This window comes from Siniperca chuatsi, linkage group LG5, assembly GCF_020085105.1.
Source record: "Siniperca chuatsi isolate FFG_IHB_CAS linkage group LG5, ASM2008510v1, whole genome shotgun sequence".
Taxonomy (NCBI): domain Eukaryota; kingdom Metazoa; phylum Chordata; class Actinopteri; order Centrarchiformes; family Sinipercidae; genus Siniperca; species Siniperca chuatsi.
Window position 1 is genome coordinate 20,219,355 of NC_058046.1, and position 25,900 is coordinate 20,245,254.

Consider the following 25,900-nt stretch of genomic DNA (forward strand, 5'->3'; position numbering starts at 1 on the left):
CTTTCTTGACATAGTTCTGAGACAAAGCTGTGGATTGATGATGACATGACAGTGTAGAGTGTACTGCATTGTCAGGCAGCTACCCATGCTGCCCTTGGCAGTCCTGACAGTGTTGTCATGGATGAATGAACACACTGTTTTGACACAGGGTGCAACAGTGTCAAAAAACAAATCTCTCTTCTGTTCTGTCAAGTTTTATAAGTTGTTAGACCTTGTAAGTCTTTTAGGACCACTAAAAACTTGGAAAGTCGTGCACATGAGCCTGTAACATCTATGAAAAATGTCTGTGTATTTCCACGTATATTATTATAATACAATGAACATATTATAAATGTATTTATGAAATAATTTAGTGCCTAAAAATAGTTATAAGTCCTACTGCTGGCAAGAGTTGTGATATAATTTTATATGCTTAACTACTAGAGCGATTGGGACAGTAAATTCCTCATTTGGGACCAAGACTGAAGAAGTTTAATAAGCCAGGGCTTTGAATAATTGCTACCAATTAATTGCTTTTCATGTACATCACTATTCAGTTATGTAGTCTTCAGTAAGTTACTAAAGGAGGTCATTGTCAGTGCAATTAATATTTTTTATAATTTTGAGTGTGTTGATAACAGAACATTATCAGATGATGACCATGTCATCTTTGTGGAGCAGAGAATATGCTTGGAATGATACGTGATATTCTACTGTCTGATTGTAAAATCCATTATAGCTATGATGCAGCCCTCCATTTAATACTATGTAGAATGTGTTTGGTGGTGTGAAATCAAATACGACTACAGTTTTGCTGAGCTGTATTAACCACAATACTGCTTACACACTGGAATTGTATTGAATCATTAGCTTATCAAACACTCTGCCAAGAAGCTCTTGGCACTACTGATGCTTTGCTGATTTCAGAAGCATAATTCTTTCAAAGGTAGATGGCAGTCGGCTACTTAAGTGTGACCTTGCATGGGCCGATGTACAGCACTTAGAAAGAAGATGCTCCTGTAGTTCTTTAGGGAACCATAAAGAGAGAATATGCTGATCATGATGGCATTTACGGTCTTTTTGTCAGTAAAAAGTGTAAAATCACTGCTGCAGATTGATACACAACTATGCAAAATTGTGTTTTCAAAGATGTGGTATTGACCAGTGCAGGTTAATTATTCTGCTGAAAGAGGTGCTTTTTAATGGCTGAACACTTTCAGCTTTCAGAGTAAAATATTATCTACATTTGTCATGTAAACTTTTGCAAGAAGTTGCATGTAGGCAAAAGGAAATGCTAGTTAGAAGCCAATGTACAGACTGTTTTATAACTCACTCACTAAAATGAAGAAACTCAAGTTTTAATTGGTTCTTCCTATAATATTGACACAAAGTATGGTTGAGGTTAGGCAACTAACATTCTTAGTTAAGGTTTGGGAAAGATCATTGTCTTGGTTAAACAGCCAACATTAATTGTTAAACTGAGAAGAGAAATTACATCAGTTCTCTGGTGTCAAAGTCAAATGAGTTGCACATTTATCACCCGAGCCTCTGTACCCTTACTACATAAAGGACACTAAATCTTGCATTTGCACTGAAATTTGGCATTGGACATCGATCTTGTACTACAGAATTGTCCAGTCAGAATGTAATGGAAAGGAGCTGTTGTTTTCAAAATACAATATTTTCCAGCAGAGGCACTACCTGTTTGTGTTTTGTATATGTCCATTTTGTTGTTTGTTTACCATGCTCATACTTTCCACTGTACATCCTTCAACAAAATGCAACACTAACAAACAGGGAGGTCTCCAATAGTTCAGCTGACCCAGCTAATAAAGTAAAGCTGATTTTGTTATTGGGCGGTTTTAATAACACTGGAGAGTTGGAGAGTCAATTAAAAAGGATTAGCATGCCCCCAATCAGCTCAGAGCCTCTTCATGCTTTAATGATTATGGAGTGTCATCATCACTCCTACACTGTACAGTGAAGCAGCTTTGACATGCACACACACACGCGCGCACAACATGTGTATAAATGCCTACACACATACACTACCATTTGTTTATATGAAAGGGTTGACTTCCTGCTCATAACACATGCGTGTGTGTACATGCATGCATGCACACACACATTTTATTTAATACATTTTTTTTAAAGTTCACAAAAAAGCTGCTTTTTTTATTTTCATTTAATTTTCATTTTATATATGTATTTTGCACCAAAACCTATAGGAAAAACTATTTTTATAAAGTAAGAATGATGAAACAAATAAATGAAATAAATTCCTTTATTTAAGAATAATTAAGGAATCATGTTTGTTTTCATTCAGACCTTTTTTAAAATATTGTGATTTTATCATGAACCCTGACACCACTGGTGGGTGAGTGAGACTGAAGAGGATAACCCAGGTTTTAATTTTTATCTCCTGAACACGCATTCTTTTTAAATTACACTACTGAAATAACTGGAAAAGACTAAGACTGACCTTGATGGAGAAAGGGATGCAGTACATATTTGCTGATTATATGAAAGGACTTTTAAGGACATACCTCTTTGTCCTACTGCGAACAGAGAGAAATGAAAAAGGGGAACTGAAGTATAAATTACCGTGACTATGGAAAACACTCCTTGTTAGAAACCCCTAACATCCACCTCTGATTGAATTCATGTAATTGCTTTAGACGCAGTTTCCGAGTTCTTGGGGTCATGTGCGTAACCAGAAGAAATCAGAATAGTTTACTGTAATTACTGTACATACAAAATAAATGTCTGCATGGAAAGTTTAAAAATGAAGCTAAATTAGCTCAGGTTGCTTAGGTAGATCGTGTTACTTGCCACAAAAGCATTCCTTCAAAGATGAATCAGACATTAAAAGTGTTTTTAGATCATAATGCTGAAACACTTAAATGCTCTTTAGCAGTCTGTGTCTTGTGGTTTCTTTTGCACACTCTCCCATTGCTCTCATTTTTATCCCCACTGTTACTTTCTTCTTTATTTCTTTCCTCCCTGTCCCTGCCTCTTTGCGTCTCTCTCTCTCTCTTTCACCTTTATTTCCCTCCTCTTTTCTCTGTCTTCTGCTGTTGCCATTAGTGATGTTAAAGTACTTAGTGAACTGAAGGGTTCAGCAGGAAATGCAAAATACATCACTGTCCAGAGAAATATAGAAAGCAATGGTGACACATATACAGAGGGCTTCAATGCTTTTACCGCATTGACTCGTAACCATGCATGGGGCTGTTCTATAATTTAACAAGCTGTCAGTCATCTCAACACTGGCTCACAGCAACCAGGAAAATCAGTTAGGCAACACACTGCCTTTAAAGATGTAAGGAAACTTCATAAAATCTCCCTAAGAGTACTTGCTCTGTCTGCTTAAGTTTAAGTGTTAAATTAATTATTTTGGGTGGTAGTAGTAAATGTAGTTGTCATGTAATTAGGTAAAATTGTCCAAATTCTTTCAGTATTTTGTTGCGTGGATATTCTGTGTGATGATCCACTTCTGTTTCCTGTGTATTCAAATAATTGGTGGGAATATGAATTAGAATCCATGAATCTGCTAAGAAATATCCATAATTATGGGTTATGCTTAAATAAATAAAGCAATACATCAGCCAAATTTTCATGGTTGAATGTTTAACAGTTTTGTGCCTGCATATTCTTACACCTTCCATCAGTGCTCCGACTCTTATGAAATCTGAATGCTGCAAAATACCTCCAGAACAGATATTGCCTTGTGACATTCAGGGCTTGCAGATTAGACAAGAACACAAAGTACAGCATGCTATATTAAAACAGAGGATAGAACAAGTTTAGTCTTTTCATTTCCTAACTTTCTGTGTTTCTCTTTTGCCTGGTGATATTTGAGGTGTTGATTCTGATTCTAGCTGTTACTAGGTCAGCATCTGTTTGGGGAAACGTTTCCCTGACGTGTCTGAGCTGTTGAGTGGATTTGGATGTTTTTCGTCTTGCCTCTTCCTCTAATGATTTGAGCCCAGGGTCTCATTTTAACTTTCTGTCCCCTAACACTCCCCACACCCCAAACTGTCATCTCTGTATTGTTTCTCCTCCCTTCAGCTACCACTGCTGCTATCACAGTCCCCATGCATTTCCATTCTTAGAGCTCTAAGTCTCAGTGGTTTTCTATTTGCTCAGTCTGTTAGTTCATATTTTTTTTCTGTTCATTCCAATTTCCTGTTTTCCTTCTTTCTTGTCATCAGTTCTTGGTTCTCGGAATTAGTAAGCAATGACTTGTATTTTTAATTTTGACTATGAGGGAAAGACATGATTTTATATTTCAAATGAAATCATTTGCTGATGCCTTTCTCTTGTCTTTCAACAAGTGCAGTACAATGTTCACTTTCGATGAAAAATGCTTTCGGATTGATATAAATGAAGTCTGGTTTGGTTTATTTTTTGGAAAATATTATGGATAGATCAGTGCAGCCTTCAAATGCTGATGAAAATATTTTATTACAAGTAGAACAAGCTTTAACACACCATTAAAATGGCATATACCACTGAAACAGTCCAATTTTACATGAGGAGGTTACCGTTGTCCCTCCACCCACAAATAATGAACAGTCGATAACTTTAAGTGTCTCGTGTCTCAGTGGGAATGGCTTTGGTCCTTGACCCTCAGGTCCCGACACGTCTGCCTTCCTTCTCTTGGTTGTCTGTACGCCTGCCTGCTCTCTCATTCCAAAGCTCTCTGCCTACATGCTAGTCTCTTTCTGGAGCTTCCCCACTACACATTACAAACCTCAGGCATCAGTGATCTGTAATGGGATGTGTTTTTAAAACCCAGAATATTATCATCTTCTTCTTATCTTCTTGGCTGAAAGCTTAAAGTCTTGAGTGTAAGGTAAAGAAATGTTTTAATATATCAATAAGGACAATGTTGTAAAAATGCCAACTGTAGTTTTTTACAGTAACCAAATTTACAGTAATTATTTATGCAGTGAAATATTGGACTTGCGAATATTGAAACTTTATATTTTAGCATCAAAGTGCTCAAAAAGTAATTAAAATTTATTAAGATCACTGATAAACTGCTTTGCAGTAGCCTTGGCTCACCTTTAAACCTGGCTAACTTTATTTCCATTACACATCTTTTAACCATGTTTTCAGTGTTAATATTCACCCAACTTTTTCATACCTTCATTGATTATCATTTTTTATTTCCTGGAAATAAATGTATTGGTAAGCAGCTGTAATCAAAAACGTGCTTGCTGGCTGAATTTAATTTTTCACCTGGCAATGTAATTTTATTGAATTGTCTGTCAGGAAATAAAAAAGTTGGAAGTATTGGGGCTTCAGTAAATTCAATATCACAACTCTTCGTTATTAAATGTCTCTTCCCTTTGCTTCCTAGTTTGCATTGCCAATCCTCAAGCCTACCTGCTTTTCTATCTGTCTTATGTGCTCTCTTTCATGGTTTTCGAACTTGCACTTCGAAGTCACTGACCTTCTTCTCTGCCTCCTTGCCTTTTTGCTCATCTCTTTTTCCCATCTACTCACCAACCACCTGCATCATGTCTCAAAAGTGCAGCCCATCTATCAATCCTCCACAGTGGTAGCTCATCTTTGTATTGCCTGGTTCTCCGATCTAGAGAGATGGGTTGGGAAAGCTAGCAGTCGCTGGAGTTACTGGTGGATTTTTTTTTTTTTTTTTGTCACACACAAACACTCACACACCTCATGTTTTAACACAAGGACTCCTGCGTAAAATATTACCCTCGCCAACTTCCTCCTGTCTTTTCCTAATTTTCTTTCTCTTTTCCTTCCCTCTGTCCCCTGCTTTCCTCACATGACTTTTACCTTTCTTCTTTTGTTTTCCCAAGTGTTGGGCCAAATGGATTACCCCAGTGTATCTTCTCTATCTAGTCTTTCTGCTCCCTTTTCTCTCCATTCAGCACCTCAGTCTAGTTCTGCTCTCCCTTCATCTTTCTTTCTCTAATTGTTGACATAGCATGGAAATTCCAAATCTCTGTCTCTCCCTCAGTCTCCCTTACATCCTCATTACCTTTTTATTTGTCCTTTTCATTCCATTGCACTCTCTCTCTTTCTCTCCCTCCATGGGCTCCCTCTCTCCCTTCCTCTCTGGCTTCCTCTCCCGATTTGTTGACATTGTCGGGTTAGCTTTAATGGATCACCCACAGATATCTGCTGCTAGCCTGCACTCCCTGTTTCCTCATCCTCCTCCATAATCACTGCCTCCCTAACTCTCTGTCTTTCTCTTGCTCCTTCACCATTGCCTTGGAAATACCTTTTCTCTATCCGACCCTCTCTTGAGATTGTTCCCCATCCATCTTTCCCTCTCTCTGTCTCTCTCCACTCTTGAATGTTGACATGAGAGGGTGAGTCTAATAGATCACTGTGAAGCATCTGCACCTGTGTTAAATCTCAGAGGTAACACTGTGTGTGTGTGTGTGTGTGTGTGTGTGTGTGTGTGTGTGTGCATGTGTGCACCCTAGGCAGGCTTCTGTTCAGCACATCTGTGACCTCCTTTAGTGCTGAGCAACTTCCTTGTTTTGCCTCTCCTCTCCTCTAATTCACCTGCTTCTACTTGTTCTCCCTTTTCTTCTTTCATCTTCTCCTTTGTATGATTTATAAACTTACGTGGCAGAAAGGGAACCATTAACTTTGTCGCTTTATTTTAGTTTTCAGGGACTTACTGTAGTACCAAGTTATTTTAGCTCTTAAAAAGCACATGTGCTGAATCTTGCAAAACAAATGCTGCGTTATGACATAATGCAAAGACATAATATTCAGAGTCACATTGACCAGTACAAGTCACAGCTGAGTAAATTAATACTCGTGTATCATATGTGCATGCCATGCATCATTCAGTGGAAGTGTACCAAAGTGCAGTAGAGTAGTAGGTTATAAATAGGCCTCTGTAGGCTTGTCCCAGTCCAACTGGGTGTCCTCGTGTGTCCCAGTTCTGTCTGTGTGGGACACCTTGGAGAGCGCTCTGCTATTCCTCACACTCTGCTGCACTTTGAGGATTCTTTCTTTTATATACATGCTTCTTCCTTGATGCCCAACTGCATTTTAATTCCTAGTGGTATACGATTCTTTTAAGAACATACACTAAGTCCTAGTTCTTCTCATGTACAAGACCTCTGAGAATTCTCTGCTCCTGTCCACGCATTTAATTCATTTTTTTTTCTCGGTTTTAGTAGATAGCACAGTGTAGTATATACATGTTTTTCCTTCTTTTTAATGGTACAGTATGAGAGTATGCTATAGAAAGTACTGTTTTTACTTGAACATATTTCTCCTCTGTGATGTTGAGGAAAGTGCAATATACATTTTCAAAATTTTTTGTAGAATCAACATTCAATCAAATAAACCACAAATACTGTATCACGTAATATGGAAGTATGTTATGGTATAATCATTAGGGTAAGCCTGTTTGTCTTTCATTGTAGATTTGTTGAATTGATTTTATGGAGAGATAAAAGCAATAAAAACTCTGAAAAAGCTCAAACAGACAACTTTAAGTTCAAACTGCTTTTTATCAAAGGTGTCTTTTAGAACATCAGTGTAGGATGATTGTCGATGGCGACCCAGTTATGTCAGTGTGGTTAATTGGGTCTTTATGTCACTCGCCTGGATCTAGTTAATTAAGCTGTCAGAGCCTCTGAAATCCAATGTTGGCATGCACACACACAGGCACAGACACACTTACATCCACCCACACACACTTCACCCACTTACATCCTGTATATTTGTGTGCACATGTACAGTGACCCTATGTTAACCTGCACAATCTGCCCAGTCTGCCCAGTCCTGGCATGTATTGTAGTGGGGTCGGTGGCTGTAGTAAATTCCCCACAGTAGCAGTGGACAGCAGGATTGTCTTAATCACCTCCCAAGTGTAGTGAGGTTGCAGACAGAAACACCAGGACATATGGCCAATTAAGACAGGGATGTGAAATGGCACACATATACTGTAGGTGACTGTAAATCACACTTCACACAATCAATTTCTGTCTCTTCTGTCTGTCTAGACAGTTTGTTCTATTTTCTTTTGTCCATCTGTCTCTTTGCATAATATTTCCCTGTTGTTTGTTTTTGTTGTTTATCTGCTTGTGTCTGTCTGTCTGACTTTTGTCTGAGAGACGGCCTCTCGTTAGTAGTTTTTGCTCCCTTATTAAATTCCTAATAATCTTCATGTTCGATGTTCCTATACTACAAGTTCTTAAATATCTGAAGTGAACTTCCCTCAGAGAGGACAGTCTTGGCAAGACAGTTGAAGCTGGGAACATGTTGTATGTAAGTAATTTTGGTGTAGGTAAAAAAAGATATCTGTTTTTGTATCCTATGGATGTGGAAGTGCATGGACTAAAACTCAATGGCTAGAATAAAAAGGAAGATAGATTTTGTTTGATTCAAAGTAAGGGATGACTAACAGGAAAGTGCAGATAGAGGAAAAGCGCATTACTGTAGTAGAGGTGGGAGTGAGGTATAGCCCTTGAAATTGAAAGGGGACAATTATTCCAGAGGTTTTGTTGGCACAAAAATGTAGCCATTTGTATTTGTTAGAATGCTACAAATTGGCAGGTATAGAGATGCCAAGAAGTGAAGTGAGTAAGAGAAGAGTCACGACAGTGTGGAGGAAGGAGAATGAACACAACCACACAAACAAACACACACACTATCTGCTCTCTGCAAATCTCATTTGCTTCAGCTTGTTTTTCCAAATCAATGGTTGTTACTTTTGCACTTGCAAATTACAACACTTCAGTGGTAATGTTAGAAAACTTGCATATATAACAGGCTGATTGTTTACTTAATTCTGTAGAATAGGCTATATTCACAGATATGCAGCAAGAATACATCTGTGTGTGGTATGAAAGTTGTTCATTCTGTAGTCTGAGTATGATCTATATAAGATAGCAGAGGTTCCTATTACTGTATATACAGATAGAAACGTATCTTAATGGTATTGAACAAATTCAGTGTGACCAGCCGCCACATTTTCTCTTTCTTGATATATGAATGCCATCGTGATGTATTCTCAATGAGACAAATGTGAATATGAAAGTGCATTTTCTGCTACTAACTTGGGAAGCAGAGCAAAAACTGTTTACAACTCAGGTGTTGTAAAGTAAAATATGTATTACTCTCCATAAGGAATGAATGCATGTAATATAGTTTATATAACTTAGACTGCACAGTACTTTACTAGAATGGGAAAACCCAGTTTCCAAAAGTTACCATATCATAAAATCACACCAGGATTACCATAAACAATAATTATTCTTACAGCTCTGTTGACACTTGAGAGCTGTTGTTGAGTATCTCAGTCCTTTATACTAATGACTGGATTAGAAATCATAATTCTCCGACACCACAGTGATCTTGGAGATCTAATTTTTTTTTAGAGACGTTCAGTGGCTGAATGATGTGAAGTTTGGACCTGGGCATGCCTTTTGTACTGCAAGGGTTCAGTAGCTTCCAGCATAGTCATGTCAGTCCATGTTGTCTGCCCATGTATTCATGGAGACCATCATGAATGAGGAATGAAAGGACACTTCCTGGTGCATCATGGTAGTTTCATTTGGTACATTTAGACTCTGATTTCACTTTAAGTACTACATTTATTTGATGCTGAGGGAAGCAATTTAAGACAAACTGTTTTTCACCATGATGGTTACTCTCCTGTAATTGTTTGAAACAACAAAGTCCTATTGTTCATCTTATCACAATGAGCTAATTGTTTTGTCTAATATCAACGCACACACACTCACACACACGGTCATCACCATATTCATGTGCACTGTTGGATTAAATTTCTATTAGCTTTCCTCGATTGAGTTTGAAGATTGTTGATTAGCCAGTAATGGCCTTTGTTACTGCACTAATGAATAGCTTGATTACTATTCTACTTAGCTACACATCAGGAGGCGGGTGATGTGTGTGTGTGTTTAGGTGTATGTGGCATTTGCTGGTATTATCCTCTGATAAACACACACAGACAGTTATAGCCAATTGTCTGGGTTTGTGTCAAGAAAGCTGATGGCAGCAGAAGAGAAAGATAGATGGTCTGCTCTGCCAAAACTCATCTCTCATTCTCTCTCTCTCCTCTTCCCCGCTCCGTCGGTCTGTGCCTCTCAATATGTTCTTTCCCACCTGCTCTCTGTTTCTCCAGCCTCTCATTGACTCAACCATTGTCTTTTTTTCTTAATTCCTTCATCCCCTCCACCTCTTTGTCTTCCTCTTACCCTCTTTCATCTTCGCTCTCTTTCTTTTTGTTTTTTGCCTTCCTGCTTTAATGTCCTCCTTCTCTCCTTTCTTGTGTATCTCTCTTCGGGTTTGTTTTCTGCTGACTGGACTGACTGGGCTCTTGAGAACTGGGTTGGCATGTTGCATTTTGTGTGTGTGTGTGTGTGTGTGGCTTTGTTTACATGTCTGTGTGAGCATACGTGCATGTGTGAGTGTTTGATAATGAAAACAAGCATGCCAATTATGGTGATGGCTCTCTAGATGCCAGTCAGAGCCAATAATAGTGAGTGTGGAACATCTGGCAGTGGTGTGTGTGCATGTGTGTGCCTGAGTGTGTGTGCTGGTAGGGAGGGCTGGGGGCGGATATAGGAGGGTGATTATGATTGGGAGAGGACAGTGGGATAGTGTTTAAGCTGGAAGATACACTGACACACACACGTTCCAAATGTCAACAATGCATCGCGTGGACCTGCGTGTCAAGCAAGTTGATTGGTTGAATTCACTTCTGGGCAGTTGTACATATAGGTAGAAAAGAAATGCAAACGTCTCAGAAACAATGGATTCACTCAGTAGTCAGTTTGATGAATGGACACACGGGAACGTTTTAACAGCATTTTCCTTCGAAAGGGCTGCCACAAATAGGAATCCAAAATGAAAGAAGCTCTAGTCTTACTGTAGCTAATTGACTTTCTTGCACTGCTACTTTGGTTTAAAAAGAAACCAGATCATTTGTTTTCCCTACAATATCTATACAATATCCACTCGTAGTAAATAAAGCATGACTTTATTTACATTTAACCAAAATCATGATCTTTCCCAAACATTGACCATGCAATACAAAAACGTAACACTTATACACCCGAAAAACATTTACCACTAGACATAATCCAGCCAGCAATTATGTTTGCTCTAAAACACAATTGGTTAAACAAATTATTAGTATATCAAGAGAAAAGTTATATAAATCAGTGTTTTGACACATCTTGCCTTCTTCAGGCTAATTCCTCAGGATGATTCAGACAAAGATTTTGATGACAATTGATTCATAAAATTGATTGTACTGGAGCAAGCTGGAATGTGGAATGAGCTTTCCATTCTTTACTTAAAAAAAAAAATAAATAAAAACTGCACTGCAAAAGCCCTGTGGTCAGTTGACAGAAATAACTTTATCCGCTCTCGCACTCTGCCCTTGTTTGTCTTGATTGTCCCTTCACTGTCTCTCTCCTCTGATGTCCAACACCTCGGTCTCAGCTTGCCACTGAATGAAGTGACAAAGCTCGCTGGAGCGTGTGTGTGTGTGTGGGGGGGGTTTAAAACATGGACAGACACATGACACGCACACTCAGTCCCCACCTACACATAGGTAATCACTACCGGAGCTCTTTAACCCACTCATCTGTGGTCTTATAGGGATCCAGATAATATAGCTAATCAAGGGGATAATACTCAGTGACGAACATATTAACACTTCAGTGATTCACAGGCACACACACATGCAATACAGCTTGATTTCCCTGCCTGTCTTTGATTGCAGAATCAGATTTTATTGTAACTGGTCTATTTTGTGTTTCGTCATACTCTTATTGTGTATCTGTGTATTTGCGTCTGCTGCTACTTTGAAAAATTAATGTTGTGATTCAGTGGCAGATTCTATCCATAGGCCCTGTATCTCTGCGCTGTTATCAACTCCCATATGAGACTCTTTGTAGTGGCTCTACAAAGCATGTCATATTTTAGCATTTGTCATAGATATTCTTTGCTTTGTTATCTCACTTCTTGCTCTGTGGTCTGCCATTTGTTTTTCTTTTGCAAGATTTACACTGCATTTCTCTTTGTGACACAGTGTGACTATGATGTTCCTGCTCTCAGCAGCAGATATGCGGCAAAGCTTTGCGTCTCAAAACATTTTGTGCTGCTCTCCAGTGCAACAAAAGGGAGTATGTATCTCTATATCTTGGCCTACTTTTATCTTGCACAGCATGCAACCAAGCCTTTGTTCCACTGCCAAAGAAAGATGCATATCTCAATAGATTGTGCAATACATTACACTTTTCTGCTGCCTTGATATTGCACAGCAAGAGATGGGACATTTGTCCTTAAGTTGCGAGCAAGAAAACATGGAAGTATTTACATATTTGAATGTATCACTCCTCACTACACATAGTGTATATTGCAATATCCAAACACTACAAGCAAGTGTATTATTAAGAACTGAGGAAACACAAATCTGCTTTTATCTAGTATTCAGGGGCAGAAGGTTTGAAATATACCTGTAGCCAAATTAATGTCTGTCATTGGGTCAAGCAAAAAGAAAACATGAACAAAGTGAGAGTGTAATTGATCAGACAAAGCCTTTATCCCTTTGAAAAGAAAGCCATTTGATTTCTTTGTCTAAAGAAAAGAAGAATGGGCTCTTCTTGAACCTTTTTAAAATCCTGTTACAGTTGAAACAGAGGGCACGAGTATTGCTTCTGTGTGTGCATGTGCTTATGTGTCAAAGGTGTCGTGTGTGATCACACACTGCAAGCATTTGAAGTATCCACATAGGCATGTATAATGCCATTATTTCATATCTACACCATGGCAATAAACCAAAGGTTTATTGGTGTTGTTTTCTGTGTGTGTGTGTGTGTGTGTGTGTGTGTGTGTGTGTGTGTTTGTGTCTAGTGGTGTGTGGATAAAGCGAGAGAGACAGGTGATGTGGGGGCGAGAGTTAAAATAACAAATACACATTCTCCCCTGGGGTTGGCTTGATCCAATCAGCCACACCAGCTGTGGCTAATGATGCGGTGGCAGTGGCCGTATAGCCACCACATGTGGTCTCTTTGTCTGAGTCCAGCAGAGCACACATCAGTCTCACATGTTTCAATCTTCAGGTATCATCAAAGACTGCGGCTATTTTCAGTGCATCATCACACAAGAGCTTACAACTAATATTAATAAGATGCCAGTAATGGCCTGTATTAGTATTATTGTTTTGCTGTGAAATGATTTGATCATGCATCTTGGAGTAAACATTATGTTGAAATCAATCATGTCAGTCATTTTTTGCATTTTGTACAACAATCACTAAGCTCACTGTATACGTTAGAATGATTTTATGAATTGATTGCTTGAAAAACTGATTACATAAAAACATAATCCCTAATCACTTTCGATCAAATGCTCTTAGTTGTGTGTGTTCTTCTTTTTTTTGAGTCCTTTTAATTTATTGTTTGGATGACATAACAACTATTTGTTGATGTGACAAAGTTGATTTCACTGATAGAATGTGTCATTAGACAAAAGGACCTTTGGTTCGATTCCAATGACATATAATCAGTATACTTCTGTTTATAGTAATGCCATCTGTATATAATGTCCATAGTACCACTTGTAAAATATTTTCATAATACTGCTCTATCCTGCATTTATGCACATATTTTATATCCTGCACTTGCTTATTGCACTTCTGGTTAGACCTAAACTGCATTTCGTTGTCTTGCACTTGCACATGTGTAATGACAATAAAGTTCAATCTAATCTAATCTAAAAAAATAACATTTGCATATTTATATACTTTGTGCTACTTTTCAACACAGACACACACACAGAACTTTTTTTTTGGTGAATGTTGCTTGTTTTACCACTACAGTAGAAAGTGCCAGAGTAAGCACGATATAAATCAGAAGGTTGCTCAGGTTAATTGGAGGCTGACTTCAAATTACTTTTTAAAAGAAGGTTGACATGTTTGTCCTCCTTGGTTTTGTTGGCTGACAGTAGTTTATTAACAGTGTTTGGAGGAATGAAAGAACTAAGAAGCAAAGTAAATGGATGAAAACATGAACAGTAAACTTTCAACATAAAGTACTGAAAAGATTAGAATAGAAATTGCAATCAGACAATTGATGACTGGATGGATGGACAGAAGGGTGGATTAGGGGATGAATAGTGTTGATACACATCTGTACAGAGGAGTCTCGTTTTGTCAAGTTGGGATATCAGAAACAATGTACAATACATTTATATTTGTCACAACTTCTTCTTCTGTTATTTTCTCCATTTCACATATTTGTTCTTATGAAGTTCTATCACTACTTGCACACTGTTTCCTCCTGTTACTATCATGGTCAACAATCCCAATAATGTTTGAAGTGGAACATTTAATGTAATTTGACCCATTTCGTAAATTTTAGCAACCACAACACAAGCAGTTAGAAAACTAAAATCAGCTTTTTCCTGGTCATATTTTGCTATGTTTCATAATTTGACATCTGCTGTTGCAAAACCATTTATTTACAGTTAATAAGTTAATGTATGTTCCTCCCTGGTCTTTTATCTTTCACAGATGAAACACTAGTATTAACACCTTTCTTTCATTTTTTTTTTCATTTCTTGATTTTCTCTCTTGCCTTTCCCTGATTTTTCTGAATTTCCCCTTCCTTTAAAGTGCTCCCTCTCACACAATAAGTTAAGTAGGTTACATATGCAAGTTAAGTTACATGAGTTGCATGACATTACTTGAGTTAAAATAAGTCAACGTGGATTTTTGGTTTCACACGGGACACAAGCAGCGGCCTCCTGGGTGAAAGTCCTGTGTTTGACCCATCCAACCACCCCAGCCTCCTCTCTACGTGGTCTTTGTCGCTCTTTATACTACCTCACCTGACTTCCTGCTTTGCTCCCGTCATAATCACTATGGCCACTAGAGGTCGCCGCCTAACAATAAACGTAAATTTGGGTTGTAATAAACTTGCACAGATGACCTACACGGCCATATTTTTGGGGAGGATGGTCTGGGATTATTAGTATTTGAAGAGGCTTGAGAAGTTTCGTTACTTAGTATTACACTGATCAAGACACTTGATTTCCATGAGCTTAGATGTTCATGCTGTGATATGGTGGACATTTTTGAATCATGGCCACAGTCTAGCCTTTTTTCAAATTATTATTTTCAGCAGCATAATGTGCCATCACATCACTTTTCCAGGGAATCCAGGGATATGACATAGACACTACTATGTGCTGCAGTATTGGCCACTGTAGTCCCTAAATCAACCCAACAGAGAACTTTGGGAAATGTGAGATGTGGGAAAAAAGTTGTGGCTATTTCCAACTGGTACTGGCTAAGTGAAGCTAATAAATAGGAAATGTAAGGAAGAGTAAATGATATAATTAATTTACACAAACTGACCAGCTGCATTAGAATATTTGAGTACAGTCAGGACACACTTTCAGTCCCTCAGGGATCATTTTTATTTTTCTTATTGGATTTAACTTATTTTATCTTTCACCCTCCCAATATTCGATGCCCCCTGGGTTATTGGTTCACCACCAGCGTACAGATATTTTATCATGGTGCTTTGATCATCAAGAGGCAAATTCAGGTCAGGGGTGAGACACTTCCTGATGACTGTACGCTTTGAAAATTCTGTTAAGTTGATAGGAACATTTTCTACCAGTCATAGTTGTTTCTATTTTATTTTATTTCAGTCTCCTGATGAGGGAAAGGCATTTAGCTGCCTGTCAACATATATGCACCATGTGTATTGAGGACAACACACTATCTAAGTCGTGCTGAACTAAAGGAGTCTGAAGTCATTTTATATAAGTGAGGAGACAAAACAATATGTGTATCATGAACCAGTAAAATACCATGTTAAATTATATTTTTTCAGACTACAAATAAAATAAGTTATTGTCATCACTTGTAATAACTGTTGTAGCCACAATTTGTGCTCCTGATTTAAGCTGTTTCCTATTTTAATAGGATATGGATACATGTATACAACTGAATTTACTCATGTGTTCCACAGTTTTTGAAGACTTTATGAGGGCATGAATTGCCCTCTATTTTAAACTAACAATGTTTTGCTGAAGAGAAATATTACTTGAGTAGTGGTGCTAAGCTGAATTCATCTTCACTTTGTCTATATCATTTATATAGTTATAAATGACCAGTGATTTGATCTCTGAGAACAGAGTGCAACAATATACTATAATATACTGTATTACAGTGAGCTTTGTATTTGAGTTTGTATTTAGGCAAAGGCCTTTTTCTCTGTGCGTATTTCTGTGTTATTTTTTCTGTGACCACAGTACAGCTTGTTTAATTATCCTTACCATGAATAAATAAAAATCGATATAACACTTATACACACATTGCAATTGCTTTTGTTTGTGAGAGAGCGCAACACTATTTTCCACTCTTACAGTACAAGGATAAACTCCTAGCTTGACCATTTGCGTTGTGTATATATATGTTTTTGTTTGTTTGTCTTTGCTTTTTTCTCCAATATAACCTTTACTTTGTAATAGAAACTGAAAGGTCACACAGCATCTCACTTAAGATTGAGAATTCAGAGTTGCAGTGAGCCCCATGGCCAAAGAGCACTACCTAATCTCTAAAGATCAGAGAGAGAAGCAGGTAGAATAACAGAGAAAAGAATGACAGCTGAGCTTGAGCAGGCAGTAAACTGAAGAATAACACTGAATTTCCCCTTTTCTGCATCTGAGATTTCCATTTCCTAATGCGAAGGGAGGAGGAAATTAAACAACGTGAATTAAACAACGCGGCTCGGACATTTATGTGCCTACCATAAAGCTTGGACAGGCTGAATTTATGAGGGTTTGGACCAGTAAATACAGCACTCAGGAAATGTGATGAGGCTCATAAATAGGATAGTTTCCTGCTGTCCCACCCTTCACCCAAAGTACCTTGCGAAAGCATATGTTTGGGACATTTTCCTCCTATTCCACACTGCCACCCCGGGCTTCCATACTGTGAAGGGCCCACTGTAGATGAGGGTCTTCACTACAACTATATTATTTCTATATTACAACTAACATCTTCCTGTAGGCAACAGTGTCATTATTCATGATTACTATTATTTTTACATCCTACCCCACAAAGTACATTGATTTGCTTGTAAAAAAATTTTTATTTCTAAAACATATTATATATCAGAATAATTTTGACAATAGGCTTTTGCTTCTTCTCTCTTACTTATGAACCATGACAGATCACAAGATTGTGTTGGTACTCACTGCAGAGCCTCCTCCCCCTCACATATTTATATATTTACTTGGATTTTCAATTGTGACATTTCCTCAAAGCTTTTCTGTGTAAAACAATTGCAAAAAAAGACAGCATCCTATTATAAGTCCTTCCATCCCTTCTTTATTTGTCATCAGGAAAGGTTGAAAAACAAGATTATACCAACACCCAAACTTGATTCTTTTAGATGAACATCACTTTCAAAATCCGTTCTCAGCCATTGCTATCGGGGTGGATCAGTTGTGAAAACAAGATTATAATGTGATCTTATCATTTCCCTCGGCTGGCAAGAATTTGCAAAAAAAAAAAAAACTTAAGTTGAATGAATAATTGTTTATCTGGTTTACTTTGTTTTTGGCTTCATGACAGGAACAATCCTTTCAACTATAAAATCAGATAACACATGTAGCTCCATAGTGTCATCACACAATACCACAATTCACTATTATTATCTCTCGTTAGCTAAATTCTTCTGAACTTTATTCTTTGTATATCAGAGGTGTAGAGAAACCTTTGTACTGACCTTATTTCTCCTCTCTCTGTCTCCCAGGTGGAGTGGTTGAAGAACGAAGAGATAATTGACCCAGCAGAAGACAGAAACTTCTACATCACCATCGACCACAACCTGATCATCAAACAGGCGCGTCTGTCTGATACGGCCAACTACACGTGTGTGGCTAAGAACATAGTGGCCAAAAGACGAAGCACTACAGCGACTGTTATTGTTTATGGTAAGTTTGCATTCTCGCATCTGTACTGTATGGGTCTGGTTCTGTACATTGCTAAAAATCTTGTCATTAAAAGCTGTAATTATTCTGATTTAGGTTATCTGTTTTTTGTGAGTTTATGTGACATTTCTTGTGTCTAATGTTTAGAATTGTACTGATATGACACCTTTTTTAGATGCTAGCTGCAGCTACTCAACAATGTGTCTGATCAGCCAAGCCAGCCCCCATCTGCCACATGAAATTAGTTCTACTGCCATGCCAACATGCTCTCTTTGTGATTGGCCTGATATTCCCACATCACCCTTGACCTCACCCAATTAAAATCCACCAATCACACCTTCAGTTTTAAATTAGAACACTTGGGCTTTCCAAATGTCTGCACTTTCAGCCAAGAGTCCCACCACCAAAATGAATTGTGCAGCATATGGCACGATAACAGCTGCGAAAAACAACAAAAACTATGAATAGCTCTGTTAGTTTGTTTTTCAGGCAATGCTCTTCTCTTGCTGTTTAAAAAAAAAAAAAAAAAAAAAAAAAACTGAGAAGAAAAAGCTTGAGAGGAGGAAAATGCCTCATATGCCTTGTCTCACTCTCTTTTTTTCCATTTTACCAAATGCCAGCCTGACATGAGAGGACAGAAAACATTTTGAGGAGAAACAATGTATAGCAGAATACACACACACACACACATTTGTTTCACTATCCCTGTGGGGGACAGTCATTGACATAATGCTTTCCCTAACCCCTTATCCTAACCTTAACCATCACAACTAACCAAGTCTTAACCCTCAAAAAGCAGTCTCTACCCATGTGGACCTCAATTTTTGTCCCCACAGTGATGCCAAGTCCCCATGGATTAGTGTGCATTCAGGTTAAAGTCCCCACCGGTATATAAGAACATGAAACGCACACATATACACACACACACACAGTGTTTCTCTCAAATATAAAACTGAGTCTATTCACTAGGAGGAGTGTTTCAATCAGAAATAACTGTGCATGTGTGCGTGTTCAGTACAGACAGCAAGAGATGGAGTGGTTTGACACTGATGTATCTCTACAGAAATAGATTGTACAATCTGTAGTTCAATCTTCTTGGCTCCACAAGGGCCCGGCTGACACTGTTGACAAGGTGAAATAGTAGCGGAAAAAACAGAGGAACATAAGGGAAAAAATGGAACAGCTATAGATGGAAGGGAGACAGGTGAGGCGAAAGGCGAGGCAGAGGAGAACAGAGTGGGAGAAAGTAGGTGAGTAAAGAAGAAAAAAAGAGTGGAAAAACCTAAGAAAGTAGATGATAAATGTGACTGTACTTGATTTTACCAGTTACTTTCTCTCTGATGATTCATTTCTAATTGGGCATTGGGAAAGGAGTGTGGGCACTGTCCACTGGGCTCAGACAGAGCTGCTGTGATGCAGCAGAGGAATTTCAACCCACTGCACCTCTCCAGATGTCAACACTCTCTGGGTGTCCTTGTGACTCATTTTAACTTTATACCTGATTTCTCTCTTTCTGTCTGTCTCCTATCTGCCCTTATCTTTGTCCGTACTATGCTGCCACATTTCCCTCATGAAAAACAACAATAATACAAAAGAATGAACCAATAGACAAGTCTAAATGTGACAGAAATCTTGTAGAGGTACAAAAAAATGAGAGAGACAACAAGAGGGAGAAAGTGGGAAAAGATACACAGAGAGACAAAGAAAGAGAAAAGATGCAAACTGACTATGAAAACACACATGCTATTTTGGTTAGTGAGGATTCAGACAACTCAGAACCCTGATTCCTCTTATAAGAGTTATTTTTTTCTGCCTGCACTCTCTCCAACAAGGGGTTCAGGGTTAAGCAATTTGCAAGCAGCATGATAGCATGTGAACGCAGTGGGAAAAAATTGTGCTACAGTAGCAGCAGGGTAATCGAAAGGTTGGTGTGTTGGGGGTTGGTGTGCAGGAAAATCCAGCTGTTCTCACTAAACTTCAACAACCCAGCCTTCTGGCATCTGTAAAACACATACTGACTCTGTCAAGACAAATAGTTCAATTAAATCAAACAACGCATTAAAATCACAGATTTCTCCATTGAGGAGGATGCCTCTGTGATACAATCAGATTTTAATGCACCCTGTGCCATTTAATTGCTTCATCACAGACCTATTTTATATGAACATTACAAAACTTGAGGCTTTTATATTAGTATGTCTACTACAAATTGTTGTTCGGTTCAATTGAAAATACTTTATTCAAAGGGCAATTTGAGGCAAACAAGTTTGCAAACACAGATACACATACACATTGCATTCAAAACATAAAAATCAATCTAACAATAAAAATAACAATATTAGAAAGAGTTGAAATACACAATGGTTAATGGCAGTGGCCAATTTGGGGAAGTCAAACAATCTTAAATAAATCAAACGTCCCCCTGCATAAATAAAGGATATATAAATACATTAAAAAATAGCAACATTGTGTGAGTCTATTCTTTCTTACATAATTTTTTTTTAAATCAAGCTCTATTTTTCACTTCTTTACCATGATGTCAAATGGCACAGACAACAATTTCATAAATTACATCTGTATATATAATTTACCCCTGACTGAAAAAATACAGTAATTATCCTTTAACAAAAATAAAGTCCAACTGACATTGTGGCATAGAGTCAAACTGTCCTATTTTGGACCCGTTTTAGTAAAAAAAAAAAAAAACAGTCACTTATGTTAGGATATTCACGATTATCCCTATATTAGAAACTCATCACAATGAACTTATCTTGAGTATTTTTAATCCAGATCCGTGATAATATTGTATGTCCTCCCATCCCAACTGTGGCTGTAAGTCTTAATGGCTTCTGGAATAAAACCAAACTTCCTTCTATTTGTTTGTCATACAGGCTAAAATGCATTCCTGATGTCATCATCTTAAAGTAGTCATAGAGGACGTGTGGAGGGTCATTGATGATTGTGACAAAGGAATATAAATGAGCAAATAAATGAAAAAGTTGAAATACTTTCAATTAAAGAGGAATAAAATGTTGCTTGTTGTTTTGTTGAAATGGCTGATTAATGCATGTATGGATTAATGTATTGATTAAGTTACTGATCTCTGTTGCCACAGTGAACGGTGGTTGGTCGACATGGACGGAGTGGTCGGTGTGTAACAACCGTTGTGGACGGGGCTTCCAGAAACGAACCCGCAGCTGCACTAACCCCGCCCCTCTCAACGGAGGACTGCCTTGTGATGGACAGGCCATACAGAAACTGCCCTGTACCACACTGTGCACTGGTAAGTCTATTCCAGTCTGTTGTATTCTAGTCCAGTTTTATCCAGATTTATTTAGTTTGTGCTATTTTGTTTTTGTATATTCTACTGTATCTACTTCACTGTAACTGTACTGTACTGTATCATTTTCTTCTTTGCACTATTTTACTCAGTGGCCTCAAGTTTCTAGCTGTTCTTTCCTGCACTCAGCTTCTACTTCATTCCACTTCTATTCTGTTTTTATACTTTTCCGCCTAATATATACTACACTTTAGGGGGTTTGGGGCATAATTGAGGACATTATCCTTGGTCTCATCTCTTTTCTTTTCTTTTTTTGTGTTTCTTATTCTGGCTCCTTTCCCCATCTTTTCCCTCTAGTGGACGGTGTGTGGACAGAGTGGAGTAAGTGGTCGGCCTGTGGGACAGAGTGTACCCAGTGGAGAAGGAGGGAGTGCAACAACCCAGCACCAAAAAACGGAGGGAAGGACTGTGAGGGGCTGGTACTCTTGTCTCAGAACTGTACTGACGGACTCTGTATGCAAAGTGAGTTGACGATAATGAATCTTCCAGAGCAGAAGCATTGACATATCACTTATAAATGCACTTGTGTCATATATCATGCCTAACCATGAAAAATGTGTATGCCAATTCGAACAAATGCATTGCAGTGTCTGCTTCAGATGACAATTGACTTGAAAGTGAATTGAGCCCAGATTAGGCAGACCATTGGAGTGGTGATGCATGGTCAGATTTTTAGCCGAAGGACTAGTGAGTGAAGTGTACATGAAAAATTGAATGGGTTCATTTAAAACACAGATAATCCATATTGAGAAATCCATAATTAAATATACTATAAATAAAATTAACCCATATCTTAAAACTGTTAAAAGTGTCTGTAATTCCCTTACAGATATTGTTCCAGAACAGATATATTATTGTTAAGATGTTGGACAATCTTGAAGTCTTGAATTAAAAAACTTTGCCTCTTTGTCTGAACATCAATCCAGTTATTGACAACCTGTTAGACAAAGCAAGTGTCAGTAGTCCCAGCTAAACCATTTAAGTCAGTAGGTTTTGGCAGGCTTGCCAACATGGTTGTGCTGCTGAGATGTTATACCTTGCAGACATGCTGTCATTCATACTCTTGGACATGTATAAAATCATTGCAAATGTCATCGCTTTGTCTTCTTCATCTAGCTTGTGTATTTATTTATTAGTCTGTGTTGTGTTTGGCAGTGTTCCTCTTCTTGTTTCTATCCTTCGAATTTCTCGCCTCTTTCTTTACGTTCTTCTTCCGACTGCTCCTCCCATTCATCAGTCCTCTCATCTCGCTCTCCTATTCTCCTGCAACCTCTGCTACCTCTGCTACAAGTCTCATATCCTCATTGCCATCTTTTTCTCCCTTTGGTTTTATGCCTTTCTCCCGGAGCCTAACTGCTCCTCTTTCTCCTTTTTTTAAATAGTGATTTGCTCTTACAGCCTTACATGTGTACTTTCTGTATTCTTCTGTGCACATTGTGGATGATTTATGGGAGGGTATCTGAATGTCATCATGATTAACCTTACTTTTCCCACTTTCTTGTCCATTACTCAAGTCAAAAACACCTGTTTTATAAGGAAAGTAATGATGGATAATGATGTGGAACAATCATCCAAATCCCCCACCATTTAGTGATTTCTGACACCCGTAAAAAAAAACGTTTGGTCAATTTCAAAACCGCATGGAAAATATGGGCTGAGTCATAACGGCACAAATATAGCACCAGCAGTTTTCCAAGGTGGAGGCAATTATATTTGTTGACTTGTAGGAATAGTGCTTGTTACTCCCTGTGCTCAGAGTAATTGGCAGACAAGCATCTGACGGGAAGAGAGAGAGAGAGACATAGAGAGAGAGACTGTCAGAGTGAAGAGAAGAGAGAAAAGGTAAAAACAGAAAAATAGTCCATCTTGAAACAAGTGCATATACTGTACACACTCGTGCTTGTAATTATGCCATCAGTTCTTGTTAGTCTTTCTTTTCAAACAACATGACAGCCATAGAGAGATTTTTCCTCAGTGGCTAGAATTACTTTTGAGACTCGGATCATCTCTGTGCTCATCTTAAGAAGTTCCATAAAGAGGAATACTGTAAGGAACATCAAGTCGAACTTGACCTGATGATACAATACAAATACTTTACATAGACAGTGTCATGGAAACAAAAGCCCAGTCAGGCAGTAGGGACACACACATTTGAAAACTACTGCCCCTTGTCTCAAACAATTGAGGAAAAATTAAATAAAATGATGGTTGTCTATAACCTCCCATTGGCTGAGGCACTCTCATAGTCTTATTGATAAAGACATTCTTGCCAGCATCATATTTATCTAAATTTTTATTTTGACCTTTATTTTACTTGTCTCTTGAGATTGACATCTGTTTTTCAAGATAGCCTTGGCCAAAATGGCAAATACATTCAACCAAACTTTTTACTTTTACTTTTGTGCACCAAATTCTATAAAAGAGCCTTTATGTACTATATGATGATCCTGATACATGGACTCATATTCAAAAATAGATTACTTACATTGGTATCTTTGTAGAGAATATATATTATTGCTGCATAAACTCTACATAGTGTCGTCATCTTGTTTATTTTATGATTCTGAACTTTTATGTGATAGTTATTTGTGATTACATGTACTTCTATGGTTCTATGATATGTCTTTCTGATCATGTCATATGTAGTCAGAACTGTCTGTCTTTAACTCCATTTTATTGCTGCCTATTGTGGCTTGGGCACTCTTAAAAAAAATCAATTTTGAAACCCAATGAGGCATTCCTGGTAAATAGAGGTTTAATATATTAAATAGTCACAAGCTTGCAGTCAGGAGCTCTGTTCAGGAGAAATATACTTTATCAGTGAGCACAAAGCCTTCAGCTTAGTGAGCTGTTACTTGTGTGAGGGACTTCTCTCTGCAGCCCAAGGAGAATGGATAGCAGTGATGATTTAATAGATGGTCTATGTCATGAGCAATGGAATAATATTATATAATCCCTCAAAAAGCTTTGCCTGTAGGCACATTGTTGACAGAATTTACTGTATATGCAGAGCCCTGTCCACTTCTTACGCAGTGTATTACATACTGTGTATCTGGTCCATCAAAAGGATTCCCTGAGGCCTGTGAGGTATGGCCACAGAATCTGGGATAAAACCTAGAGAGGTATAGATTAAGGCTCATTTCCCCTGATTGATTTTCTGTCTTTAAAATGACTCCACAGACGTGGTTTTATGTCAGCACTAATGTTTCAGCTGTTTCCTGTAGCATTTACAGGAATCCATGAAGTGTGTGTGTGTGTGTGCGTGTGCGTGTGTGTGTCATTGTTAGAGGGGGTTTCTGCATGCAAAGCATTTTATAGGTAGAGTATATTTGAAAGGTTTGAGGTGATTCCTGTATCATTGTTCCATTTGGTTTATGAATGATGGAAAATGGTTCATTGGCATTGGTATCCAATTGGGCAAATTTTAAGTTGTTTTGCATCCATATAGCACAAAAACATTTTTTCATTTAGTGTAGAAAACAGGTTTTTGCTGTAAGTGTAAGTAAGTGTTGTTTGCACAACTCCAGATAAACTACAATTTAAGTTTCTGCCTTCTTCATTTTTGATATGTCTTTCACATTTTAAACACCAGATCTTCAGACTCTGTACATCAGTGGTTAGTTGCTGGTATTAAAAGTAGTAACTTTTAGGGTTTCAGGGTTGTGAATGAACTGATAATGCCCAACGTAGGGGGGGAGAAGTTAATGTTTTAGAAGCACTTCACTCTACTCTCTTTCTCTCTTTCTCCCTTTCTCATTCTCTCAACACCAACACCTCACGCTTCTCTATTCATCTCTTGCAAAGGCTCTCGCTGCCCTGTTTCTAAAGTTGTAGAAATCCATTTGACCTCACTTCTGCCTTGTGTGGTGTGCCTCCTCTCTTTTTTGTGTTTGTGTTTATCTGAGAGTTATATCAATGTGAGTCTGTGTGTGTGTGTGTGTGTGTGTGTGTGTGTGTGTGTGTGTGTGTGTCTTGTGACAGAAGTTGCAGGTCTTTCAAGTTCTTTTAGAGTTGTTTGTGTTGTTTTATATCTTTCGGCCTGTTGACATTTTTCTGACACATCGATCAGGATTCTTGGAACAGATTCACTGAGCTCCACCATGTCATCCTTGAGAGCATGACATTTCACTCACTACCTACTCTGTGTGACTGTGTGTGTTTGTGTGTGTGTGTGCGTGCTTGTTTGTATGAATGTGCGGGCTACATAACAGTACCTTCAGAGCAAATAAATCTGCTGTGTGGTCTCTAAAACCACAGTAATCACCAGAGATACTGGCTGTTGCATAACTTTAGTGTTTGGACAGAACATTGAATCGTGTTTGTGCTGTCTTATACAAAACGATCAGCAGTGTCAGCAGGTACTGCAGAGCATCAAACAAGCCATCTCCCCATTGAAAGCTCGTCTTCACACTTTTGTTTCTTCTCATTGTGGATTCTAACTGCTTCACTTTGTCATATTGTTTCCTGCACGGCATGTTAGTCCTTTTCTTAAATGTTTTGTCCTCATCTTTTCTTTCCATAATGCTTGTGTTGGCTCTTACTAAATTATGTATGCTTCATTTTACTGCCGTCATGTTTTCATATTTG

At 38.1% G+C, this 25,900-nt stretch overlaps 1 protein-coding gene across 2 annotated transcripts in view; it reads left to right on the plus strand.

The window, feature by feature from the left end:
• The window catches only part of unc5ca (unc-5 netrin receptor Ca), a 191,885-nt gene that overhangs the window by 131,530 nt on the left and 34,455 nt on the right, over positions 1 to 25,900 (plus strand). For both annotated transcript variants that reach the window (XM_044195537.1, XM_044195538.1), the window contains exons 5-7: positions 17,796 to 17,976; positions 21,089 to 21,256; positions 21,611 to 21,775. In XM_044195537.1, coding sequence (XP_044051472.1) covers positions 17,796 to 17,976; positions 21,089 to 21,256; positions 21,611 to 21,775 — 514 coding nt within the window. The remainder of the gene's footprint in view (positions 1 to 17,795; positions 17,977 to 21,088; positions 21,257 to 21,610; positions 21,776 to 25,900) is intronic.